The sequence below is a fragment of the Lemur catta genome, chromosome 13 (genome assembly GCF_020740605.2).
Source record: "Lemur catta isolate mLemCat1 chromosome 13, mLemCat1.pri, whole genome shotgun sequence".
NCBI classification, from domain to species: Eukaryota; Metazoa; Chordata; class Mammalia; order Primates; family Lemuridae; genus Lemur; species Lemur catta.
Genome location: NC_059140.1, coordinates 63778651 through 63805371, shown reverse-complemented (window position 1 = coordinate 63805371; position 26721 = coordinate 63778651). Strand labels below are relative to the sequence as shown.

The following is a 26721-nucleotide window of genomic DNA, read 5'->3' as shown; positions in this document are numbered from 1 at the left end:
CAAAATTGGACAAATGGGATCATGTCAAGCTAATAAGGCTTTGTACAGCAAAACAAACAATCAACAAAGTGAAGAGATCACCCACAGAATGGGAGAAAACATTTGCAAACTACCCATCTGACAAGGGATTAATAACTAGAAAATATAAGGAGCTCTAACAACTCAATAGAAAAAAATCAAATAATCCAATTTAAAAATGGGCAAAGGATTTGAATAGACATTTCTCAAAAGAAGACATACAAATGGCCAATAAATATATGAAAAAATGCTCAACATCATCAGTCATCAGAGAACCGCAAATCAAAACTACAATGAGATATCAACTCACCCCATGGCTTTTATCAAAAAGACAGGCAATAAAGAATGCTGGCAAGGATGTGGAAAAAGGAGAACCTTCACACATTGTGGGTGGGAATGTAAATTAGTGCAACTACTATGGAGAATAGTATGGAGGTTCCTCAAAAAACTAGAAATAGAAGCAGTATATGACCCAGCAATCCCACTGCTAGCTATATATCTACTAGAAAGGAATTCAATATATTGAAAAGATACCTGCACTCTCATGTTTATTGCAGCACTATTCACAATAGCCAAGGTTTGGAATCAAGCTAAGTGTCCATCAACGGATAAATGGATAAAAAATTGTGGTACATATACACAGTGGAATATTATATAGCCATTAAAAAGATTGAAATCCTGCCATTCACAACATGAATGGAACTGGAAAACATTATGTTAAGTGAAATAAGCCAAGCACAGAAAGACAAATCTTGTGTGTTCTCACTCGTATGTGGGAGCTAAATATTAAAAACAATTATTTCATGGAGACAGAGAGTAGAATGATGGTTACCAGAGGCTGGGAAGTGGGGAGGGGGGCAGATAAAGTGGGCATGGTTAATGAGTGTAAAAATATAGTTAGTTAGAATGAGCAATATTTGGTAGCACAACAAAGTGACTATAGTCAACAAGTTAGGGTATACTTTCAAATAACTAAAAGAGTAAAATTGGAATGTTCCAAACACAAACAATAAATGCCTGCGGTTATGAGTATCTCAATTAACCTGATTTAATTCACAGTGTATGCCTGTATCAAAACATCACATGTACCATATAAAGATATACAACTATTATGTACCCATAATAATTGAAAATTAAAAAATTAAAAAGAAAAAAAAAAAAGAAAACTGAATCTCAGAGAGGTTAAGTAATTTGCCCCAGATCACAAACCTAGTAGGTGAAAGAAGCAGGATCTGAATTCGTGCAGTGTGGCTGGGGACAAGGCTCAGTCCTAACCATTACAAGATCCTGCTTCCTACATGACACAGCTTCAAAGGCAGTGCTAAGAGCTGAACTGTGTGCCCCAAAGTTCGTGTACTGAAGCTCCAACCCCTAGTACCTCAGAATGTGACTGTATTTGAAGATAGAGTCATTAAAGGAGTGATTAAGTTAGAATGAGTTCATATCGGTTAGCTCTAATCTAATCTGACTTTATAAGAAGAGGAAATTCGAATATATCAATAGACTCCAGGATGCTCCCAGAGGAAGGACAGTGTGAGGAATGCAATGAGAAGGCAGCCATCTGCCAACCAAGGGGAGAAGCCTCAAAAAAAAAAAAACCAAACGTGCTGACGCCTTGATCTTGGACTTCTAGCCCCCAGTACTGTGAGAAAATACGTTTCTATTGTTCAAGCGACACACTTTTTTATGGCAGCCCAAGCAGACTAACACAGGCAGTTAGAGCTGGGGAAGACTGGGCCACTGAAGGACAGTGTAAGAATGAGGAGAGGACAGAGGGCCAAACCTTTCCAAGTCTAGGTTATTAGGAAGATAAATAAGTGACCCAGCCACAGTTCCCAGAAGGAACGTCTATCCTCACAGGGGCCTGAAGGGCAGTGCCCTGAGGCTAGGGTTTCCCTTGCATTCTTAAACTTCCACAGCACTTTTCCAGAAGTCTTTCACATTCCTGTCTCGTTTTACGCCCACCAGCCCGCCAGTTGGGGAGTTCACAGTGGGTGGGTGGTCGGATGTCTGGCATGGGCTCCAGATCTTATCCCCATAAACTGTAGGCTGAGAGTTCTTGGGAAAGTTCCAAATCAGGACCACTATCTCTGCTCTCCCTTATCAAAGCATGGTCATTTATATTTTAATGAGATTATTTTCCAACTCAACAGTTTATCTTTCCTTTCATTTATCCCTTTGCCATCTGGTCCCCTTATGTTTGTGTGTTGGGCTAGTGGCTTTCTTTGTCTAAGTAGATTTGTCAATAGTTTATAATTTTTTTGGTCATGATCATAATATTTATTTTTCAAGTCAGACAAACTCTTCTGGAGACTTGGAAGAAAGAGCTCTTTTTTTTTTTCATGTCTCTCTTTAACCTGAAATTTTTGTTGCTGGTAAATAAATGTGTATGTATGTATGTATGCGTAGATAAATAAATAACTTCCCAGACCAACATATTTTCCAGTTCTATTTGCTACTTGATAACCTAAACAAGTATTTTACGTAAAAGATTAGATTAGATTAAGCCAGCCTTATGGCAAACAGTGTAGATTCACACAACAAAAGTGGCCTAGCTTCCCTCTAAATTGAAACCCAAATCCAGGCAAATCTCATGTTGTGGAGATTTGTATCTGCTTTGAGTCTCTTGCTTTAAAGTTCTTATCTTAAAGCTTCTTATCTCCTGCTTTTTGGCCCCCTCCCAATTACTTTCGGCCCTCTTGATTGCTAACCCATCTCTTTCATCAGCAAAGTTGATGTTCTTTATTTACCATCAGATTATTTTAAGTTCTTTCTCCAGGAAAGGGCTTTGTCACTCCAGTCCTATTCTAGTGCCCAATGGCCCCGTGTACCTGTCAGGTGCCCGGTGGGGCTTTGAGAAACCTCCTGAGGAAGGCTAGGCTTGTGGGGGAGGCCAGCCATGCCCAGGGGTCAGAATTATAGGTAAAATATACCATGAGAGATGTTCAGACCTCTCTGAGAAAAAGTGATTAAAAAATCAGCAACATCTTGTATTCATTTGCTTTGAGTCTCCTGTGAGAGTCACATCAACAACCCCATTTGAAGGACGATGGAAGCCTTACAAAGTTTTTGTGAGAATTAAACGGATCATGTATATAAAATCCTTACCACAATGCCTGATATGAGTAAGACCTTTAAAGACAGTTGATGGTCTACCCTTTTCCTCTAGCGAGAGACTAAACAACTAGTACCTGAAGGATTCAGATCCAGAAGTCAGGTTTCATGATTCCTGGAAGGTTACATTTCTTGCCATACCTCAGTGTCCCTTAGGCTCTGATGGGAACACATTTAGGGCCACGGGCAGGGCACCCTAAGCAGTCCAGTGACACTCCTCTGTCCCCATCTTATAGGGGTGAGGGAGAAGGACATTGCACCATCATGATTTAAGGGATTGATGTTAAAGAGCTGGAATATAGGACATGGGAGTCCACGCATAACTGGAATACAGTGATACTGCTCAGACTTCTCTTCCTGATAGTAAATGCATCACTGAGTTGCCATCAGTTACGCCAATGATGAATGGTAACACTTGTGTCCCTTGTGGGTGAGGGGAACTTGAATCAATGCATCCTGTTGAGATGTGGCCCAGAGTTTTGGTCTGGTCTGACCTTCCCCTGGATATTTGAGAAAGGCTGAAATCATGCGAGCATCTCATTTCCCAAGACCCTTCATCTAAGGGCCATGCTGACTTTAGCCTTTCCTCCCTGGCCTTTTTGTTAGTGCCATTGTCCTGAGTATACGCGACTGGCCCACCCATTAGCCCCCAGGGAAATGGCATGGAGTCCGCCCACATTAAATGGACCACCTGGCTTCCCCACTCACTGACTAGGTGACCTGGGACTGGGCACTTAAACTCAGTGGGGCTTAGTTTCCCTCTACCCTAAAATGGAAAAATAAGCCTGTTTCACAGAGCTTTGAAGAGGATTAAATGAGGTGCACATTTGAATTGTCCCTACACAGAATAGACAAAGGTAGGTTCCCTCATGGCCGTAAGGATAAAAAATGGGAGAATGTTCACTATTCTTACCTATTTGGCCACTTTTATCACTCCCTTCAGTCTGGATTCATTGACACTGTATTTGTCCTTCTACTTTCCAAGTACACTATAATGGTCTAATGGTGACTTCCTGGAGGTGTCTTATTTATGTCGAATGTCTCACTATCATCTTTGCCATTGATGTAGCTCCAGTCACCCACTTGCCTTCGTGCCCCCCCACCCCCAGTGGACTACTCGGTGCCCCATTCTCCTCACACTTGCAGGTCTCTCTCCTTGTCACCCCTCCTCTCTCCCACCCCACGCTGGGGCTGCTTCCCTTTCATTCACTCCATGAATATTCATTGCCCCAGGGACTGTCCAGGTGTTGGGGCTACAGCAGTGAACAAAACACACCTAGCCCCTGCTCTCATGGCGCTGGCATGTGTGGGGGGAAGGATGGGGAGGGAAACACAGGTCATTAGTAAATAAATCTATCATCTGCCAGCTGCTGGTGGAGTTCTAAGAAACAGAGTCGGGTAAGGGGATACTGTGATGTAGGATCAGTCAGGAAGGCCTCCATGATGACGGGCCATTTGAATAGAGAACTGAGGGAAATGTAGAAGGGTAGAAGGAGTCTTGCAGAAAAGTCTGGGAGAGAGTATTCCAGGGAGAAGGAACAGAAAGTGCAAAGGCCCTGGGGCAGAAGAGGGCTCAAATATCCCTTACTGAGAGGGCTTTCTCTGCTCTTTCATAATTTAAATTATGTTCTCTTTCTTTCTCAGGGTACACTATTCTTTTCTTTCATAGTGGGTTATCTCCATTTGTATTTTATATAGATTTTAATATATTAAACACATATATAACTTAATTAGCCTCCTCTCTGGATTTTATGCTCCATGAAGGCAGGGATCTTAGCTGTTGCTATTTTCCCTCATTTGTATATCCAGAGTTCCCCCTCCCATTTGGTATTTAAATAGTTATTGAATGAATCGATAAATTAAAAGTGATTATTATTGGCACTGTGCAGTTCATCACTCACAATGTTCCTTTTAGAAATCAGTGCATGGAGGGAAGTCTCCCTTAAAGAACTGGCATGCTCCTTCCTTTCAGTGAATGAGCACCAATTGAATATAATATGTCTGTTTCCGTTTTGGGTGCAAGGAATTTTAGGCTCAGTAAGGACAATTCAGATTTAGCATTGGCATATTTGCCTATGTTTTTTCTCGATGATGAGATTGCATTTCTATTGTTTGTAAATTGGATTTCTCTTTTGCATAATTTATTCGAAATAAAAATCAGAAAGGAGTGATATACAGGTAGGTAAACAGGAAGGATACAGACGGGAGAAGAGAGGGAGAGAGAAAAGGAAACTATATTCCTCTTCAAGGTATCACTTGTCATCCAGAGTGACACTGCTTTGCAAATTGAGATTGGGGGTGTGGCTGGTCATGAGAGCTGCCTGTGACTAGTGCTTGACATGTATCCGGACCCGTGCTAAGTATTTTACATACATGATATCATTTAATTCACCACAGAGATATAGGGTAGATATAAAGAGCCCCAACTTTCAGATGAGGAAATTAAGACTCAAAGAGGTTAAGTAACTTGCCTTAGAAGAAAGTAGAAACGAGTGTCTGCCAGTGGCTTGGACACGCTGTCAGCAATACATCCCAGTTGTTCAGATCTCCCCAGCTTGCCTGTGGCCTCACCCTCTTAATAGGAGGTAAGGCCTCCAACAGGGACCATGAACTCACCCTCGGGTGCCGAGGGCGATACTTTACAAACATCCATTATATTATCCCCTTCCTGCAACAACCCCTGAATTGCATGTACATCCACCGTTGTTTAAATTATTTTTACAGGTATCTTTTTAAAAATAGCAAAAGAATACCTGACACCTATTGTAAACTGGCAAGTTGGGCGGTGAAACCCCACTCAGACCTGTGCCGAGAAAGGTGATAATGCATTCAGCGTCGGTAATTCTGAAGAAACTATAAGAAAACACGCAGGTGTTCAAACTGGTCCCGAAAGGGAAACAGGTCTCTCCCTGCTTTCACGATGCCCCCGGGTTTTCTCGGTGCTGCCGGCGGCGCGGGGGCCGGGGAAGCTCGGGGCGAGCCCGAGGCCCCCAGGTGGCGGGACGGGGGCGCGGGGCAGAGGGGCGGCTCGGGGCGCACTCGCAGCCCACGCGCTCAGCACACGCCCAGGCGCGCGCAGCCGTCGGGACGCGGCCCTCCCGGCCGCGGACGCTCGCGACCTCACACGTCGCGCCCACTCCGCGCACACGCCACTCACAGGCGCGCGCACGCGAGCGCGCACCCCGGGCACAGGCGCGCGAACGCGGGCCCGGCCGTCGCCGAGGGGCGGGGCGGGCGCGGCCGCCGGTGCCCCGCCGGGCGCGGCCGGGAGAGGGCGCGGCGAGGGGGCTCCGCGGCGGGCGCCCGACCTGTTTGCCGGCTCCCGGGCCGCGAGACGCTCGGAGAGAGCCCGCCCGGCTCGGGCTGGGCTGGGCGGCCGGGTGGGAGCGCGCCCCGGGTCACGCCGGGGCCCGCGAGCCATGGACCCGAAGGCTGGCGGCGGCGGCGAGGAGGAGGACTGCGTGGACTCGGGCGCTGAGACCGGAGGGTGAGCCGGGCCGGGCCGGGCCGCGGGCGGGGGGTGCTCTGCGAGTTGTGCGGCGGCTCCTCGGGGGTGGGGACCCGCCTCATCCCCGCGGCAGAGCCGGAGCCGCTGTGGCGGGACGGGGCGCGGGGACTTCTCCTCCTGCAGGACCCCACCGGGAAGCCCGAGGGGCTGGGGGTGGGCGCGCTCCCTCCTGGGCAGGCCCCGGGGGCAGAGCCGGGCGGGCCCCACCCCAGGCGCGAAAATGGAAGGACTCAAGGTGCAGGGGAGTCCCACCCCAGCCCTCGTGCCCTCCGCTCTCTTGTGAGGGGATGCGGAGTGCCAGGCAGATGCAGTGTCCCTTTACCATCGTTGGAGAGACAAGGGATGCTTTTGCACTTGTTTCGACCTTCCGCGGGGACTTTCTCTCGCAGCTCCGTAGCCCCCCGGAGTCCGCCCCGGAGATAGGGAAAGGACGAAGCAGGGTGGGACACCGGGCACCTGCAAGTCTTTCAGAAGTCGCCTACGGGGGTAGCATTTCTCATGTACGGCTTTACTGTGGGACTTTTTTGTGTGCTGCTGAGACCCCCTCCTCGACTGCTGTAGTCCCGCCCAACTTCCTCCTCTCTGAGTGCACCTGTCCCGCTGGAACCGCGTGCCTCGGTGCCGGCGGGACGGAGACGGTGCTGTGATCCAGCCCTGCTTGTTTAAAGAAATGTCCTCTTCGCTTCAGCGGACTCAAACAATGAGCTCAAACCTTTGGAGACTAATTAGTCCTCTCCCAACAATACTGTTTTCCTGCATGGTACAAAAGCTAGGATGTCTTTTAGAAGCCGTTGTAAAGGCTTCCACCCAGCCCGTATCTCTAGAGGAGTTTCCTGTGCAGAGTCAGCGCCACATCCAGGATGCGGGTATTGACCCAGGAGGAAAGCGTGTCTTTTCCTATCTGGAGTAATCCTGGGGGAGGGCGGGAGCTGCCCAGGCTACAGAAAGCCTCATTCCTGGAAGGTCGGGAAGGTTTTAGATTAATCTCAGGATTTGGCAACCCTTTGAGGGCAGCCTGAGAATCCAGCCCCAGAATGGACTCAGAGTTCATTCTGACCCCCGGAAAGCCTCCCGTGCGGCTCCTCCTGCCTCTTAACCCCGCCCTTCCCCTCAGTCTCCACTAACACTCCTAGACCAAATCTGGGACTTTACTCCTTAGAACACTTACCCAGCAATGGGCTTTCCCTGTTGTCCACACTTAGGATCATTGGTGGTTCGATACAGCACCCAATTATAATCTGGTGGAGTAGCCTGATTCTGAATAACGAGCTCCCTTGCTTTTCCCCACATAGCGTGTAAGTAGCATTTATCAACTTTGATTGAAGATCCTTGGCTTTTTTTTTTCTTTCCTGCCTCTAATTAGCTGTGAATTAGACCGTGAATAGAAGAAACAAAGCAAAATTAACCAGATCATTTATAGCTGGGTTGAATAAAGCATTCACTAGTCCATTCATTTTCAATTTGCTGAGCTCACCTACAACATATTTTTCCAAGGGCTCTGTCTTAAGAGAGAGGAAGTCCTGACCCAGGAGGTGACATTGCCCCAGGATCTGGACATCAGCGTGACAGCTGCCAGGGCTCCTAGGAGGCGCACACTGATCATGCTGACACCAGAGCTTCTGTTCTCTGCCTCTGTTGCTGAAATGTGTAGTTTGTAACAGGACAGAATTGTTTAAAGAATTCTTGATTGTATCACTAGCATCCTTAAGCTAAAGATAAAGGTAAAATGGCATGCCCATGCATTTAAATAAAATAGTTTCATCCTACTGCTTCACTTGACCAGACTTAAATAAATAAAATAGTTTCAGTGTGTATGTATTAGTCTTGTATTTGCCATATATTCATATGTCCTTTGAATTTTAGTTATCAGCAAAAGCTGTTTCTAGCCTGCTTTTCTGGAGCTTGCCCCGTGCCCTTACCCTATCCAGCTTTCATAGAGCTACCTGTTGAGATTATGCATAAAGATTGTGTAGAAACACGAAATTAATGTTTATTATCATTACGTTATTTTTTAAATGCAGATCTGATCATGTCTCTCGCCCTTTGGAACTTTTATGGCTCTGTCATCTATAAAGTGCAAAGAATTTAACATGGCTTATAAGCCCTAACGTTTTGGAGTCCCTCCTTCTCTCTCTGGCCTTTTCTCTCAGCAGGGCCTTCCTTGCACCCTGCACCTAGCCATGTCTGACAGATGTTTCTGTTTCCTTGCTTTTGTCAAGCTGCCCTCTTTGCCAGCTATGCCCTTTCCACCTGGCATGCCTGTCCACTGGGTGAAACTCTACTCTTCTTTCAAGACTCAGCTCAAATGACACATCTGCTAAGGCAGTGATCCTTAATTTGGGGTCCATGAATTGCTTCAAACTGTATGCCAAATGATGCACTTTGTGCATTTTTATGAGAAGAGAACTTATTTTTTTGTTTGTTTGTTTTTTAAATTGGATTCTCAAAGTAGCCTGAGATCCCTTTCAAACAAAGTTTGGACAGGGTATCAGACATTTCATTTTCAGCACATTGTGTCTGAGGTCTTGTGAGACATCTGAGTAAAGATCTGAGTCAGCAATTGGGTGTATCTGTCTGGAACCCAAGAGAGGAGGTCTGCATGATGACCTTGCATTTGGAAACTGTCTGCCTAAAAATGGCAGTTGAAGCCCTGGGCAAGATTAAATCAACTGAAGGTAATAGCAAACACCTAGCACTTAGCATGTGCCTTGTACTGTCCTAAGCCTTTACATGTTTCATTGACTCTTTGAATCCTTCACCAACCCTGTGCAGCAGGTGCTCTTTAGGACCAGCCTTGAGAAGGATGAGCTGATAAAAGAGCCAGAGGAAGAGTAGGAATGGAGTCAAAGAAGGAAGAATGGGATATAGAAGCCAAGAGAGGTGTGAGTCTTTGAGAAAAGAAGGAGAGAGTTCAACTGTGCTACTGAGAAACTAATGATGATGAGGAATAATGTCAAGTGTCCTTTGTTAAAGGGAGATAATGAATTAAAGGTAGAGTAGTATTTGACAGTGGGGTGGTGGAGGCAGGAGCCAGATTAGAGTGGCTCTGGAAAGGAGTAGAGGTGAGGAAGAGGAGACAGCTAGATTCCTAAGTCAGGAAAAGGGAGAGAGGGATGAGGGAAGAATTTCCTAAAAATGAGTACTATTTAGGCAGTCAATGCCAGTAGAAAGAATTCTGTAAAAAGGATAAAGATATAGGAGAAAATATGATAATCCATAATGTCATCTCTCTGACAAGGTGCAGGCAGATGGACTTCAGACCACATGTGAATGGATGGATTCAGGCAGGAGGTGGGAGCATCTCCCTTCCCACAACTAGAGGGAGGGAAGGGAAGATGGGGTCTCTGTTCCATGGTGAAAATGCAGCCCCCCTCCCCGACCTGAAGAGCATGGAGGTTTGAAATAGCTGTTTTGGGCAGTGTTGAGTGAGAGCCCAGTTGAGATGAGTGATTAGGTATTCATGGAGGTATGAGTCTACCTTGTCTATTTGCCTGCTGTGGGGCTCCAGCTCCCTAGGTAGGGTCAGGCAGAGAAATAGTGGGTAGTTGGGATCACCAAAGTTTGGAGTAAGGGGGACCGTTGCTAGGTGGTGTAAACAAAACATAGGAGCAAGGGATTTTAGGGCATGGCTTAAGCTGATTATTGATCCTTTTTTCAGCAGCATGATGGAAGAAACAGTTCTAAGAAACTTTGTGGGTCCCGCTGCCAGTGGGCAGACTGTGCAGGTCACCTTCAAAGTTGTAGTCACAAGAGCCAGCCTGCTGGCATTCAAATTCCGGCTCCTCCTCTTAGGAATTGTGGAACCTTGAGCCAGTGACTTAACCTCTTTCTGCCCTCAGTTTCCTCGTCTGTAAAATATGGATGATGGTAATAGCACCTACCTCATAGTTGTTGTGAGGATTAAATCAATATATATGTGTAAAGCCCCTAGAACAGTGCCTGGCAAAGTGAACCCTGGGCACAGTATTATTTCTCACCACACTATTATTACTGTTACAAAGAACACTCCAAATGATAAACTTAGAGTTTTATGTAATAAAAATGGTGAACTCAAGACCATATGTTCTTTAAATTCATCACAGTAGATGTTCTGTTGCTTTTAAATACCTTAAGCAATTTGATCATTGTTAAGAACATCCAAGAGACTACCGAGCATGCCTCAGTATTATCATTATTATTTTACAGATGAGGAAATGGAGCCTTGGAGGGCTCCGGGCTCGTTAGTGGCACGAATTGAAGCCTGGGCGTCCAGCATGCTTCCCACCTGCTGAAGTTGCTTCTCAAGGAGCTGTTTGATCTGTAATTAATTCTTGTTCTCTGCTCAGACATTTTCTCTGGCTTGAAATACTGCCTTTGCTGTCTGACCCACCTAATACAGGTCAAGACTAAAAGCAAACTAGTATTCTTCGGTGGCAATCAATGTCATTTTGAAACTCCCATTTTCCAAATCCACTTGAAAGCAAGCCTTGTGCTTTTGTGTACTTTCTGTTAGAAAAAACTGGCAAGTCGGCTGCTGGTGGTGGTAAACTATCTTAAGAAACAGAATCCTTTAATAGAGGGACAGGCAGTTCCTTGTACACCCAAATAAAAGCCACTGCTTTTCTATAATGACTGTTTCGTTAGTGATGTCCCCAAGATTTGGCCTCTAAGCCTCTCTTTCAAATGTGATGGATTGTTTTTGCACAATAGTTGGGTCTGGCATTAATGGGCTTCTGCTTCCATGTCCGCTGTCACTGAGCTTTTGCACATGTAGGGCCATACCATGTCCTGTTGCTTTGGGTGACCTCCAACTGATATTTCACTGTGACTTAGGGGATAACAAACAATTTATGGGTCTAGAGTTTAAACAGGGGGATGAAAGAGAATGGGTGGAATACATTTTAAAATGAGACAGTTTAAAAAAAAAAGGTAAAAGGGGAAATCTTGTTTAGAAGACCAGATGATCTATTAGTATTTAGTTATCTTTGTGTTCAAGGTGGGGCTAGTTAACTCTAAATTACCATGGCATTTAATTCAGTGCACTGAGAGTCATCAGTGAAGTCCAAGACACACTGAGCTGATTTTTTATGGAAACATCAAGATCAATTTTATAGAAATGCCAAGATCAATCCTTACGCCATGATTTTCCTGGAAAAGAGAATTTAGGAAGGTATTCTTTTTATATATACTGTATATCAACTGGCAAGTAGGCCTTGGACAGTGGTAGACTATCTTAAGTACAGAACCCTTTATATATCCCTAAATGTGTAATTATAATTAAAATATAGTCAAGGGACCACAACTAACTTTCTGTTCATTATTAGCACAAATACTAAATAATGTATTTGGAAATGTGTCTCTATATGTGTTGTGTGTGTGCAAGTACATAATCCTTGTATTACTTTGCCCGTCTATATTATGTGTGCATAAATTTTTCATCCTAAATTCTCTTTCATGCTTCATTCTGGCAGGGTTGAATGTCTTTTGTAGACTCAGCTGGGTAAATTCTTATGATGTGAGACAAATAAGCAGAAATCTCAAGGCAGGTACTCTACTGCCGTTCCTTCCTACCCTAAAAAAGTTGGGAAGTATAAACTTCTCCAGAGAACCCTAATCAGATGCCTGGTTGTTCTCTGGAATTGTTTGAACCTATTTATTAAGCACAATATTGTTTGAAGCTTTACAGTTTGTCTTTCACTGGCAGTATTTTCAGTAAATGATCTTCGGGGGTTATTTGAATATATGTTAAGAGCTATAAAAGTGTTTCTACCTTGACTCATTCTATATTGCCACTTATAATTTTCCTAAGGAAAATAAACGCAAAGTTACATTCATAAATACCTCATTGCAGAATGCTTTGTAAAAGTGGACAACCAGGAAGAATCATAAAGGCAACAAAAAGGAAATGGTTGAATAAATTATAGTACATCACTTTATCTAAAATGAGAATTACAGGAACTATGTAGCAGCACATTATGATGGTATCAAGTGAAAAGAGCAGTTCAGATTGTATCTCTGTCATGGCAACTTACGAATCCCATAAACCGAGGATCAGAGGCTAGAGAGCAATGTGAGGCTTTACGTGACTTTCGTCTATGAGATTTCTTTTTGATGGTGGACAGGGGTAGAAGTTGGGCTGCAGAGCTGGGCCACCCGTCATGGAGAGAGAAGTTTGTGTTTTATACTAGCGAGCTTGAATTTCATCCAGAGAGAGAGAGACATGATCAGATTTGTGCTTTGCAAAGATTAGCTGCTGTACGGGGAAGGAACTGCAGCAGGACGAGTGTGACTGTCAGAAGACTGACCAGTTGGCAGGCCTGACCCGGTAGTGCCTTTAGTCACGAGAGATATGGAGGGATTGATTTATGGAGGGGCATGAGTTATGCTAACACCTGTCCTAAAATATGAAAATACCCGTGCACTTTAAGATTCTTGAACTATGTCTCAAATGTAAATTTCATTCTACATACATATCCATCTGTATGCAGATCTTCAAAATGTATGCATATGTGAATACCGTCTGCTTCGGGAGTATTTGGAAAATCCTAGCTGAAAATACTGACACATTTTTAAGAATAAAAGCTATAGCAATAGCACACATTCTTACTGTATGTTATATTTGAATAGTCATGAAATTTCTTTAAAGTCTGATCATCTTAAGATGATTGTATTGTAATGGAATTGGTTTCCCATTGGATCTACCATAGTGGATGTTTGTTGAGCATTCACTGCATTTATATACCGTTACATTTCTAAGTATTGTTCTGAAGTTTATATCCTGACTGATTCCAGAAAGAATTTAATGCACCAGTGCTGGGGTTACAAATCCTGGTTTCAGTACGGTACGGAGCCTTAACTCTCTCTCTTGTTAGCCAGTGTGTCACCGTGTCCTAGGCAATCCCTTCTACCTTCTGACTCTTCCTTGCCACGCTTAGTCCAAGCCCTCATCATTCCTCAGCTCCTAGTCTCCTTATACATAGTATCACTGTAGTTTCCTAATCAATAAAATAAAAAAATTGCATTGGATATATGTGAATGCAGTTTGTAATATATAAAGAGATATGCAAATGTTAGCAGTTGTTATTCTTACCAGTTTTAAAATTCAATGATTCCGTGACTCCTAAAGTATTTCACTTGAAAAAGAGAAAACCACATGCTGTTTTTCTTCCATTTTGTTCCTCTACCAATAAATCAGTGCATCATTATGAACAACGTAGGTTATTTTAACTAGTAAGAGGCATGTTTCTTGGGATTTTTTTAAAAAAGTTTTTTATATATTTTTTTAATGTGGTAAACTCAATGGAGTAAAATTGGATGATTCAAGAAAGGCAACAGGAGACTAAGGAGATAAAAGGAATGTATATCTATAAAATTAAACATAATTAAGCAGTTTATTTGCATAACTATATCCCCTAACCACCACAGCAGAATAAATCCCTGCGTGCTTAAGTGATTAATTTCCTACTGAGAATAACTCTGGGACACTGGGGGAAGAAACTAAATAGCTTCCATACCAAATTCATTGCCAGAGAGGGAAGTCTTAGCAGTCACATAAGTAGGGCAGAAACGTAGTAGAGATTAAGCAGATCCTTGGCCAGATCCCCGTTCTCACAGAGGCGGAGCGCCAGCAGCTAATTTTTCAGCACAGAAAATGAAAGGGTAATGTCGCCCCAACCCTAAACCCGCCTTTTCCTTTTCCCTATCAGAGCCCACACCCTCTTACCCCAATGTCCAGCAGGCTTTCTTCTCAGGTGGACCTGAAGTCAGCCAAAACGTCATTGCACCTTTGTGTTTCCTGATGTTTCCTTGCATGTGAAAGCCTCCATGGCTGAGGTTCTCTCTCCTCTCCCTGGGGTCCTCTGCTTCTGTCGGCAAGAAAACATTTCCGCATGGTGTTGTGCGAACACTTGAAGGGTGCTCATTTGCAGTGGTTTAAAATTTTTAAGTGAATGTGTGAGTCCGTGAATCTGTTGAAAACTTTGGGCCTTCTTCCCAGAAAAATAAACAACCATTCAAAAATTTGCCAGCAAATTTAAATGATCTCCTGACCCCTGTGAGGGGGATCCACAGAGCCCGTGTGAAGGGCCCCAGATTCCTACAGTGTCTTTGAAGTTTCGCTTTCAAATTCAGACATAAGTTTATTTTGCACAAAATGAGCCTCAGCACTGTGGTTTTTAATTTGTGACATTTCTTCACTAGTTGAATGCTACTTATAAGTGACTTTAAAAATTCTGGCTTGAATAAATCATTTGCGTAAGGAATCCTACTAACACTGAGGTCTTGTGTTTCAGGTCTGACTACAGCCACCTGTCCTCCACCAGCAGTAAGTATCTTTTACGTGTCTTTTAGAATTGTCTTAACCATCCCCAAGGCGTCAGTACCACAGACAGCATCTGTGTGTACATGTTTTAAGGGTAGATAAGAATCACCAAAGCCATCCTTGCCGAAGAATGTGACTGACGCAGGATGTTCCCAACCTGGAAGTGGAGACTTTTCCTGGAGAATTTAATCATACCTTAATTTTAAGACAAGATATGCCACTACTTTTCCTGCAGAAATCCAGGCTGAAGGATGTAGCCTAGGCTTACCTAGCTGCTTGTGGGTGCTTCTAGGAACACCTTCTCTGATGAGTCTGAGGCAGCTCATTCACTGAGCAAGCATGTATCAAATACCTGCTACTCACAGGATAACAGAAAGCTCAGAGCACAGCAGCGAGGTCCGTGGGGTTGCTCCAGCTCATCTCTTGGCAAATTTCCTCCCATGTACTTCTGCATCTGCAGGCAAATACCATTCTCTCTCCAGTGGAGGGAACATCTATCTCTGACAAAATCCTGCAAAGTGTGTTAACAGCAATACTGCCGCAGGTTATAATTAGGGAATTTGGCTATCACTTTTCCACTTAAGTGTAGCTAAAAGGAATATAGACATTCTAATCAATCCATCTTCCTGTATTTGTAATTCCTGGCTTACACATGGTTGTTATATATGACAAAGAAAAAAAATGATTGGGAATATGTTTATAAAGCCATTCTGAGCATGAAAAAGGTGCTTATATTTAATATTAAAGTACAGGTAAATGTACTCATGGGAAATTATGCCTCAAAACTAGAAAGAATTTATAGTGATTAAAATTACTACATAAATGACCAAAGCCATTCAGATTGATTGAACGCTTATTTTAAAATAACAAAAAATAATTGTCTTACAATAAAAAGCCCTGATTTTTAAAGTCAGTAAATACCGAATTGTTTTGCCCTATCTCACTAACCTGTTAAACTCTCAATTCTAAATAGTTCCCAAATGGAGAGACACTTAATTGGATTATTCTACTTATTGATGCTTAGTTTGCCTTTGCAATAAGAGACAGTGCAGAAAGCTGTGTATTTGGGATTGTAATTTAGTGTCAAATTATAATGTATTTCATTATTAGTATAACTGCAACTAGCAATTTCTGGTCAATTTCAGCCAACTGGAGACCCAGCACTGCCCCTTAGTTATTATGAACCATTAGTAATAATGAGAATAATGCTCTAGTGATTTGCACTCATTCCCTGAAGCTCTTGCGTTCCTAAAATCAAAGAAAGCTCTCTTGAACTCTCTCTCTCACTGGGCCACCATTTTCATTCCACTGTTTTGCCCAGAGGCTACATTTCTTTAAGAAATGATTTTTCAAGAATACTTGCCTGGAGCCTTTGCTCAATTTGTAGCTCTCAAATCAGTCCTCTGGGTCATAACAACGCACCTCTCTAGTCATCAAAACTGGTAATTTGGTTTGGGATGTTTTCCTGTCCATTATTTTAATTGCAGTCTCTGAGCTGGCATTTCTGTTAGTACAGCTGGGATCAATACCTTGTTATTGCTCTTCCATTTTGCTTTAAATATTTGGTGGTTGCTGCCTCATTCTTCAGTGTCAGGGCCTCTTAGTAAGTATGTATGTATGCATTTTAGTTAGGAAATGTATTTGGCTACAAATAACGGACAAAAACAAAAACAAGTAGGGATTTGTTTTCTTTTAACATTAAAAAAAGAGAAGTCCAGAGGAGGCAGTGCAGGTCTGGTGTAGAAGCTCCTTTAATTGTTCTACTACACCATTCTCGGCTTTTGGCTTCCATCCTTGGGCTTGCCTCCGAGGTATAACGTGGCTGCCTCCACCCCAGCCATCACATCCTTGTTCTGGGCAGGAAGAAGGAAAAGGGAAGGGCAGAAGGTACCTGCCAGCTGAGTCATCCTTCTTTTTAAAGAGTTATCCCAGAGACTACCCAGTAATTTTGGTTATCTCTGTTGGCCAGATCTTGGTCACATATTTATCCTTAGATACAGGGGAGTCTGGAAAATGTTGTTTTCTTTGGCTACATTGCCACTTAAATCTATTCTTTAAAATATAGATTTGACAGTGCTACAATAAGAGAAAGTATTTTCCAAGTAGATTTTTAAAATAATATTTTCCGATAAACTAGATAATCACACTCCAGGGGCTGAGCAGAGAGAAGGGTAATAGTTTTGTTATTTATCCTGAACGTCTGAGTTGCAGGGTCACTCTCCCATCACAGTCGACCCAGCCTGGCACCGTCTGTGTCCAGCAGGGCCCGGGGCCTCCCACAGCAGCAGCAGCAGCGTCCCAGTCCCTGTTTGTTGTCCTGGGAGCAGCTTCTGCATCTCATTGTCATTCTGCTGCTGTTGTCAGCTTCTCTCAGCTAGATGGCTTATTTCTGAATGATTCTTGATTCCCATTTGGGACTTGAGAGTTGATTCTAATCGTTCACTATCAGAAAGTGGATTGTCCTGTGTCTGCGAGTGGTTCTTACTCGACATTCACTCGATCCGCCTTCACCCATCTGTTCCTGTGTGCACAGCAGAGGGGCATAAAGGCTTCCTTGGGGTGAGCTAGTATTCGCGTCGCCCTTGTTGCCTATTTGTCCACGGCTGGGTTTTCATTATCAGGAACTGTCATGAGCGCTCCCTCCAGAGAACACCAGTCACTCTATACATTAGTTCTTTTCCCTCAAAGTGCAGAGGGCTGCTTCCTCGTGCTGCCTGCCCTGAGGGGAGAGAAAGAAAGGTCATGACCGCGGGGAAAGGCACAAGAGCAGTGGCGTGGTCAGGTGTCCTGGCTTCTAGTCTGGGTTCCCCCAAGAATCAGCCATGTGCTCTCGGGCTGGTCATTTACTTCTCTGAGCCTCAGTTTCCTCCCCTGTGGAATGAGGTGGTTGGGCTGGGAAGCCTCTCAGGACCCTTGCAGAAGGTCTAGGATGTTAACATGTGAATGTCTTAGAAACTCCTTTAGAAAGAGAGAGAGGGAAGGAGTGAGGCATCTATACCTTTTCTCTTTGCTGTCTCTTTGAACCAGAATAAAAGTCTGGAGGCCTGGGCATCCTCTCTGGAGTCGGAGCCTCTCTGAGTGGGGAGCTGCCTTTGAGTCGGTGGCAGTAGAGTGTGGTGAGAGGCAGCAGCAGCTTTCTGTCCCCCTCCGCTCAAACAGCTGCATGGGTCTGGGGCAGGGGCAACGTGTGGATTGTCAGGCATCACCCTTTTTTCCTTGACCTCACGGATCTCGGAATCGCACTTCACTGACTCGTCCAGCTCAGGGGGAAGTGGTTGAGGGGCCTCTTTAATGGACAGCTTGGTTTTGTTTGGTGAATTTTTTTCCAGTTGCAACTGGTTCCTTTGCCTTTTTTAGATTGACAGGGAAGGCAGGCTTTTCCTTTATGTTTTCTGAAAAGTTCAACACACTGTTGGCACTCAGGAGATCTCAGTAAATCATAATACTTGCTTAGGAAGATGAATTTAATTTATACTCTCAGAATCAAGTTGTTTTTCCAGAAATCTGGTTAGAAGATCATCAAGCCGCTATGTACAATTTGCATTCTTACGTGATTTAAATAAATGGGGGTAAATTTTATAAACAGAATAAGAGAAAAACAACAATTATGCCAGGGAAAAAAATCAACTCTGCCACGTAATACTAATGAAATTCCCATCATGTGTGATTGAATATTCCATTCAAATAAAGATTATAGTCATACTTGGAGAATTACTCTTAGAAGATGCCAGGAGCTTGAAATTATATTTTTAGGAAAGTAAAGTATGACATTTCTTGAGGATATCTAGCCCCAGAATAATGCCAATAGGAAGTAGTCAAAGAATTAACTAGTTCTCTCTCTGAGGCTGTTCCACAGGGATCGTCTCTGTTTGCCCTCCTAATTTTGGTCCTAAAACTGTCCCCCCTTAAAACTCAGTACGGTCATTAGCTCTTCACCTGGCACCCTAGACACTGCCGGTGGTGGCAGGAATGCCCTGCAGTGTGTGCCACTTCATACTTTTCAGAGCGCAAGTGCTAAAAGGTCAGGTGAAGTGATCCAAAGGGCATCTCCCAGTCCCTGGCAATGTACTAAGGGATTCTCTGTGTCTGTGGAAATGGGGGAAAATGGCCATGAACGGTGTGTTGTGCTGATTTGAGCCCAAGAACATGTACCCAGCTATGCCAAAAAGGCACATATTATGGGTGGGTGGAAGTCACTAAATTTGTTCTTCAATTTACCTGGGTCTCAGATTCCTGCCCTCTTCTCTTAACAGCTCCCTGCTCTGTCCATCCAGTGGCTTCCCTATTTCCTGCTTATGTCCTCCCTGCTGGCCCAGAGCTGCCACAGGCTGTACGTTCAAGGGCGTTCTATTTCCTTGGCTTTCCTGGGCCGCCGTGTCACTGAATTGCTCTTCAGGGCAGCCCTGACTAGGTGCAGCTAGTGCTCTGGGCGCCTGGACACACACTCATCTGGACGGAAATGGGTCAGGTGGATCATAGGTGTTTTTCAAATAGGAAAGTCCAGGCATCTTGGTTAATTGCAAGGCACTGTAGCTGGTCCAGAGCCACCCTGGAGGCTTGTCAGTTCTGCCTCGCTGCTCTGTCTGGGAGGACATCTCATCCCTTCCTGAAGCTGTCTTTTCTCACAGGCGTATCTTCCCACATAGATGCTGCCTTCTCCCTTTTAGTTTCTTAGTAGTTTCAACATTTCCTTGCTATTTCAGGATACTGATGCATAATATGTTTTGATTTTGGCTTTAACCGTATTTGTGCAACCCATCAGCATTTTGGAGGGAAAGATAAGCTCATTGTGATTTAATTAAGCAATTACATTTGTGATAAGCAAATATAGGAGCTTTAAAAGTAACACGTGGAAAAGACATGATTGCATACTGTAGAACTCAACACTGGTGGGGAATATGTGAATACATATGATCTGTGTCTCCATATCCAAGAGTTAAATTCAGACTTGGAATAATGAAGTATCTATTATTATTTTCTTTGTGTTTTCATTAGAGAAGATTATAACTTACTAACACATTTTGCTCATTTTAGAGCCAGTTTTTATCATGTCTCCAAAAAAGGAGGATTTATATTCTGGGAGAGGTGATAGCAGGCAGTTTAACTTTGATGCATTTGCACGAGTTATCATCTTCATTTCTCTCTCAAAACAGATAGTCTTTCAGAGTCTTATTCTGTAAGATCTAGGCAAAACTCAAATCTATTCATTAATCCTCTTGAAGAACAATTTTAGCTATTGAACTTGCTTAATTTTGTGATTAGCAGGAGTTGGCAACATACACAGGTTTGCAAAAAGACTCAAAATCTACCCACTCCATCCCCAGCTTCACATCCCTCCCACAGTGAAAGCATCAAAAGAAAAGTCACCAATATTCTCTAAATTAGAATTAGTAACCTTTTAGACAAAGTGCACAGTGGAACTTGAATATCTCAGTTCAGGTCCGTCACTATTTTCATTAATTTCCTACTTCCTCAGTTCCCAAAGAGCTTATTAGTAATACTAATGATATTGTTTGATGTACTGTTAGAAACCCAGCAGTTGACATAGAACAAATCAAGGCACTGGGGAGGTGGTATACTTATTTCCAAGTGGAGGAAAATCATGGGGTTTTGAATTTCTACTCCACAGCTCTGCAGAGCTAGAAGCACTTGAGTGTGCATCTTCTAGCAAATAAACCCCAGATGAGAACTGCTTCCACTTCTATTACATTTAAGACCACGTTTTGGCACAGCAGTCAGATTCATGTGCAGAACTGTCTCAGAGGAGATTCAGAGTAAGCTGCCGCGTGGCTGGAACAAGTCTGCAGTCCTAAATGAGGCTCTCCATGAGTGGCTGTGTGTTAGACAGTGGTGTCGGTGACAACATGCTCCATCTTGGTGTATGGTCGTGGCTGCAGAGACCAGTGAGAAACCACTGAGATGCTGTGCACGTGGATAGATCAGTCTGATTTCCTCGTCCAGTCTGATTTAGCATGTAGCTTACACATGACACTAATAAAAAGGCAACAGGCCTGGGGGTGTCATTTATGGCAGGTCTGGGTTTTTTAGCCTCTCAAGTGGAGGCTTAGCCACCGCAGCCTCAAGATACACAGAACGCTGACTGGTGTGGGTTAGGGTATCCCACTCACTCCATGTTTTGTCTGCGGCCCAGGGAAGGTGTTCCTGGCCTGGCACAGCACATAAAATCACCATACTGGCAAACTCACTGCTCAGAATGTGGTCCAGGGACCACTGCATTAGCATCACCAGGGAGCTTGTTAGAAATGCAGAATCCTGGGCCCCTCCCCAGACTCCTGAGTGAGGTGAGCTGCATGTACTGAAAGCTTGACGATCACTAAGCTAGTCCCTCTCCCCATTAAGCATGCTTGCTCCTAAATCATCCCTGATTCATGTGGCTTATCCACATCTCTTACTTTTAAATTCTAGTTTTTCAAATCTGTAGGCTCTAAGATTTGGATAATATCTAGATGAGAAAAAATTTTCACTTGCTAATAATATTTAAAATTTTTTTTTGATAATTTAACAGGAAGAATTGTGTTCCTCTGCCAAGAGTGGTTTATTTTAAAACATGGAATGTGCCCTTTAGGAGGCAAGCTAGAGGTGTTTGTTTTGGGTTTGTCTGAGAAGCAGGTGGCAGCCTTAGCTACGGGACCATGGAAGTAGCAGACGAAACCTCTGAGATGAATGAAGCTACTGAAGCTGAACGTGTGAGTGCATCTAGACTGTTACCTGATGGTGTGGGGTCTGTACATTCAGAATCCTCTGAATGGGAGGCTGAAACGCTAGACAGTATTACTATTTGACAGTTGATAAGAAAAAAGCAATAACCAAAACGATACGCATCAGGAAATCAAACTGTGAGCACAGTACACTACACAGACGACTCCTTTGATGCGTTGCTACACTGACATCCGTTTCCAAAAAAATATGGTGTAGTCCTTCTGGCTTCAAAGATAAGTTTTAATTGTGTGACTTCAGCTACACAGGGGGTGTTGATTTCCATCCAGGATATGAAAGAAAAATGGAGGCAGCCTGCTCATGACTGCATTTTTCCCCCTGAGAAGCTAAAGTGGTACTTCAGGGACATCTGGTCTCCCAGGGTCCTGGGGGTTGTCTGGAACACCCCCTGCCCCCCCTGCAGGGAGAGAACAAAAGTGAGTAGCTGCCACTGCTCCTGCCCTTGATATGCCTGGTGCTTTTCTCATTTTTAAAATAATTTTTATTACTCAAATAATACATAGTCATTGTAGAAAAATCAGAAAATACAAATTAGCAAAAAGAAGAAAACCCAGAATCCTACCATCCAGAAACAACCAGTATTCATAATTTTATGTCGTGTCTGCCTTTATAGATTTTTTTCCTGAGAATCTATAGTATAATTCTATATATATAGAATTTTTGGTAATAATTTACCAAAAATGGTATTGTATGTATTGTTTTATAGTATAATTTTCTCACTGACTATACTGTGAACATGTTTATACATCAGGAAATTTACTTCTACAATAGTTTGAGTATCCATACAGTATCCATTGTGTTTCTGTGCTGTACTGTACTCGCCAGCGCCCTATTGTTGGTCCTGTAGGTTGCATTCACTTTTTCACTGTCATAAGCAGCATTGCTGAGAACAACTTTGTGCTAAGGTCTTTGTGCATATCCTTCCTTATTAAGATAAACTCCTACGTTTGGAATTGTTGGGGGTAAAAAAAGTGTATGTATTTTTTAAAGCTTCTGATCCCTATTGCCAGGTTATTCTCCAAAGATACCGTTTCGGTGTCCCACGGGCATGGATGAGAGTGCTCTGGTCTCACAAAAATTATGATTTCATGTACGAAAAAGAAGATTATGTGCATGGATAGATATTTTAAACAATAACAATGAGCAAAAATTGCCGTATGGAGTAGGTTATAAATGGGGAGACTTTCAGGCTTTGGAGACCAACAGGTTGAAGTCATTTCTGTTTCTCTCACTGGAAGTTGGTATTGATGGCAATCCTGCTCCCACCGTATGCAGCATAATGGCCCCAGTAAAGCCACGAGTGCTCTGCACAGGCTTCACGGAAAACATTTCCCACCCCAGTAAACAGTTTCTGTCTTTATTTGATACCCGTACTGCTGCCTGTAACCTCTGCCGGGATACCAAGTTGGAAGTAGCTGGAGAGTGTTGTGCAGAAAGCCAGGTCATGTCCTTTAAAGGTTGGAAAATTCAGAGTTGACTAAGATAACTAAGAGGATCCCATCAGTCATATTCTTTCTTTCTAAACCTTCTCTCTTTCCTCCACGTTGATTAAACTTCTGCTTTGTACAAATCTCTGGTTATGGAGGGGAAGGAATGTTCCATGGACTTTCACTCCCCGCTTTATTTTGATCTGACCCTGATGTCTTCTGACATTATCATTGGCACAAAAAGGTAGTGAAGCTGAGCTATTTTACCTGTGCTTGGAAGACTGATTTTCATTTTTGTAACAAGAATAATCAAGAAGTCAATTATGGGGAGAATTGGGCTTTCTGTACGATTCCATATTTAATATTTCACTGCTTTAGGCTTGAGGATAGTGAGGCTCAAGTGTGTGGAGTCACAGACAAACTGGCCTGAGACGCTGGAGGTCTCTCTGTGATATGGCATGCTTACAGGGTCACCATCAACACTTTCTGCCACCCACTGAGAACTTCCGTAAGAACCTCCTGTTATGATGAGTATGAATTTTCAGTCACAAGCTCAAGTATAAAGCAGAACTGCTGTATTTCTCTATACTTGAGCTGAACTTCACTCTTGAACTGCCACACTCACCTCCCTGGCAAGTGAAGGCACAGTCCTGCTCTACTCGGGGGTCCCCACCCCTGCAGGGCTCAGCCCGGTAGAAGTTCGGTCCAGGACCCTTTCTCAGAAACCTGTGGGCTACAGACTTTGTTCAGGTCCCTTCCGGTCTTCGTCCTCTCATCAGAGGCACAGACTTGACACCTTCGGAGCTAGAAAAGCCACCCTTGCAGCCTCACGTGTCCTTCTGTCCTCTGGTTGGTGGTGTGAACCCTCTGCTTTAGGTTTTTAGCCTTTCTTGGCTCAGAAAGTTTTTTCTGTTTCCAAAATCCCAGCTTCTACAATAGAGAGCTTTGCCCTTCAAGACTATTTCCTCTGCTATGAGTTAGAAAAAAAAATTCAGAAACTTGATTACCGGGTTTATCTGCTACCACCCTCCCCAAAGCAGTGAGCAGCCCGGACTCTGCAGGTGCAGGGCCACAAGGCGGTGAGAAAATCGTGGGAAAGGAAAACTTAGTCATTATCTCTGCTTTCCATCCTCTGCATCATTTAGAATGTATCATCTCCCGTTTGTACTTTCCTTATACTTGTCATGTGTGAATGTCTTGCTTTCTCAATCAGATTGTAAGTTCCCTGAAGATGAGGATGAGCTATGTCTCCTCCTCCTTTGCAGTCCTCGGGGCCTTTAGTGGGAGTGGGCACTTGAGGGCCAGGCACAGCTGCAGTGTAAAGGGAAGAGCCCCGAGCTGGGGATGAGGAGATGTCCGTTCTCTTTCTAGACCTGCCATTGACGTGGGCAAGTCGCCCGACCCCATCCGTGAAATGAGGAGGCTGGAGTGCACGTCTCACTCATCCTTAACTTTCTAGTCATGTCCAGTAAGCGCGTTCTCCAAATGGGCCCCGGGGTACATATTTTCTAAGGAGACTTGGAAACAAGGACCGGAGACTTGTCAGTGTCATATTGAAATTGGCAAAGCATTGGAATATTTCACTGAGTTTTAGGCGAAAACACCAAGTCCCCAGGCTCCATTTCCTGCATTGCTAGTTTGATCATGAGCAAAGCCAATGCCAGAATTCCTCACCGATTTTTCTCCTACACCATTCAGGGTGTATTTTATACACACATATGTAGTGTCTCAGACAATGACGGTGCTAGTCATTGTTCGTCTGATTTCCCAATGTCCTGCCAGAGTCAATCCCTTTTTAAAATAAATCTTCATTAATACAGTTGTGTGGATGCCTCCCCCTAGCCCTGGTGTAAGACTGAGAATAAGAAGCCTGGGGTTCTCCGATGAACAAATGCTCAGGACAGGTTTTGGCTAACTCCCTCTTCTTCTGTCTTGTTTTGTTCTGTTTTGGTAGCTTTCTTCTATTAATATTTCCTAAGATGAATATTAATTCTCTTCCTCTTGTTTCCGAGCCCTGCTGTGTCATCTCCAAGTCTATAGTACTGAGGTCCTGACTCTCTCAGGATGACTTTTCTACACATGAAAATGACAAGCACTTAGTATGGTTTAGAAAGAATTAAAATTACTGAGGAGAAGAAAGGATTCTGTATAAAATCCTGTAGTTTCTCCAGGCATTTTGAACCTTCAAATTTGTGTACAAGAGAAGCCTTAGTATATCGTTAAACATGATGCATCGGGCTGTGTCATACCGTGTTACCATCTCATAAACTTTCAAATTCTGATAGTCCTGAGGGCTTACAGAAGTGTGCTAGATATGTTTAAGCATTTCCAGCTGCATTTATACCCCCTCAGACTAATTATGTATCAACCTCCTGGTCCTCTCCTGGATTTGTGTCAGGCTGTGTCAGAATTTGAAGTTTCTTTGTCACCCTCTGGTCAGTGTCTGGCTTTTGCTTCCCTCTCGTCCTCCCATCAGGAGAGCATGTTTCGGAATGACGGACCTGAAATACATTTAAAGTAAAATGGGCGTCCCATTTCCAAGGGGAAAAAATGCAGGGCATCTAAAATATCTGCATTACTTTCCATATTATTTCTTTCTTAATAGTGTCCTGGTTTCAGAATGAGCTCAGGAATACAGATGAGACATCCAAGCCCCTAGCATTGTTTCTGCAGCAGATGATGAAAACTGAGAGGGCAAATAACTGCAGTTATAGCAAAGGCATCCTTCTTACAAAAGCTTGAGAGGGCCTAAGAACCACAAAGATTTCTTACTGTCCTCTGCCCAATGAAAATATAAGTTTGCCTTGACTATATCAGTCTATGTTCAATTCCTCGATTACAGGAAAGTTCTGTAAATTCAGGCCGAGGGAGGAGAACCTTATTCTCTATACTATGAACATGGTTTGGATCACCTATATTAAAAGTCCTGCCATGTCACCTCACTGCCGCCACAATTCACTATTCTCAACTGTGCATCTAATTTCAGCTTCATTTGGGGGCTGGCACTGGGACCAGCCTTGCCCATTTCACAGCCCAAAGTTACAGGCTGACCAAAGGCCTTGTCAAAATCATAAAATTACTAAGAATTAAGAAAGTCTAAGATTTTGTCTTAAATATTGGCAGGGTGAGGGGGTTGCTTACAGTTTTTTAATTGGTTCAAAGTTTCAAAGAAATGGCTTTAAAAACTGTGAAAAAAAAGAGAGTAAGACAGGTTATTCATTACATTCCGGATGAATAGAGTCTCCCAGGAAGGAATTTGGAGGCCTCTTTCCCAGGGCATTTATTTCTGGCATTCCTGGGAGGCCATGCAGCACAGTGGAGGGAGGGTGCCCCTCTCTGGGGGTTTTGTGTTCATTGTCACTCCAGGGCTTTTTCCCTCCCGCTTTCTAACCTGATCTTTCTTCACACTGTCAGCCTGTGCCCTGGACACGTCTGTGTTGTGTGTCTGACCTGCCGTCTCACCTGGGTTTTCTGCCACTGGATCACGTGGGCCTCGTTGGCAGACCGGTGTCCGAGCCCCCAAGCTGAGTGGGGCTTTAGAAATGCAAATGAGGAGTTTATTCAACCTCTTGAGTGTGAGGAGACAGGTTCTCAAGCCAGGCTCCAGGGCCAGATTC

The 26721-nt window shown here is 43.7% G+C and overlaps 1 protein-coding gene across 1 annotated transcript in view; it reads left to right on the top strand.

The window, feature by feature from the left end:
• Window positions 1-6398: 6398 nt before the first annotated feature.
• Window positions 6399-26721, top strand: part of FAM124A (family with sequence similarity 124 member A) — a 48576-nt gene continuing 28253 nt past the window's right edge. Inside the window, exons 1-2 of the mRNA XM_045566734.1 lie at window positions 6399-6619; window positions 14911-14942. Of these exons, the coding sequence (XP_045422690.1) occupies window positions 6552-6619; window positions 14911-14942 (100 nt within the window). The 5' untranslated portion in view covers window positions 6399-6551. The remainder of the gene's footprint in view (window positions 6620-14910; window positions 14943-26721) is intronic.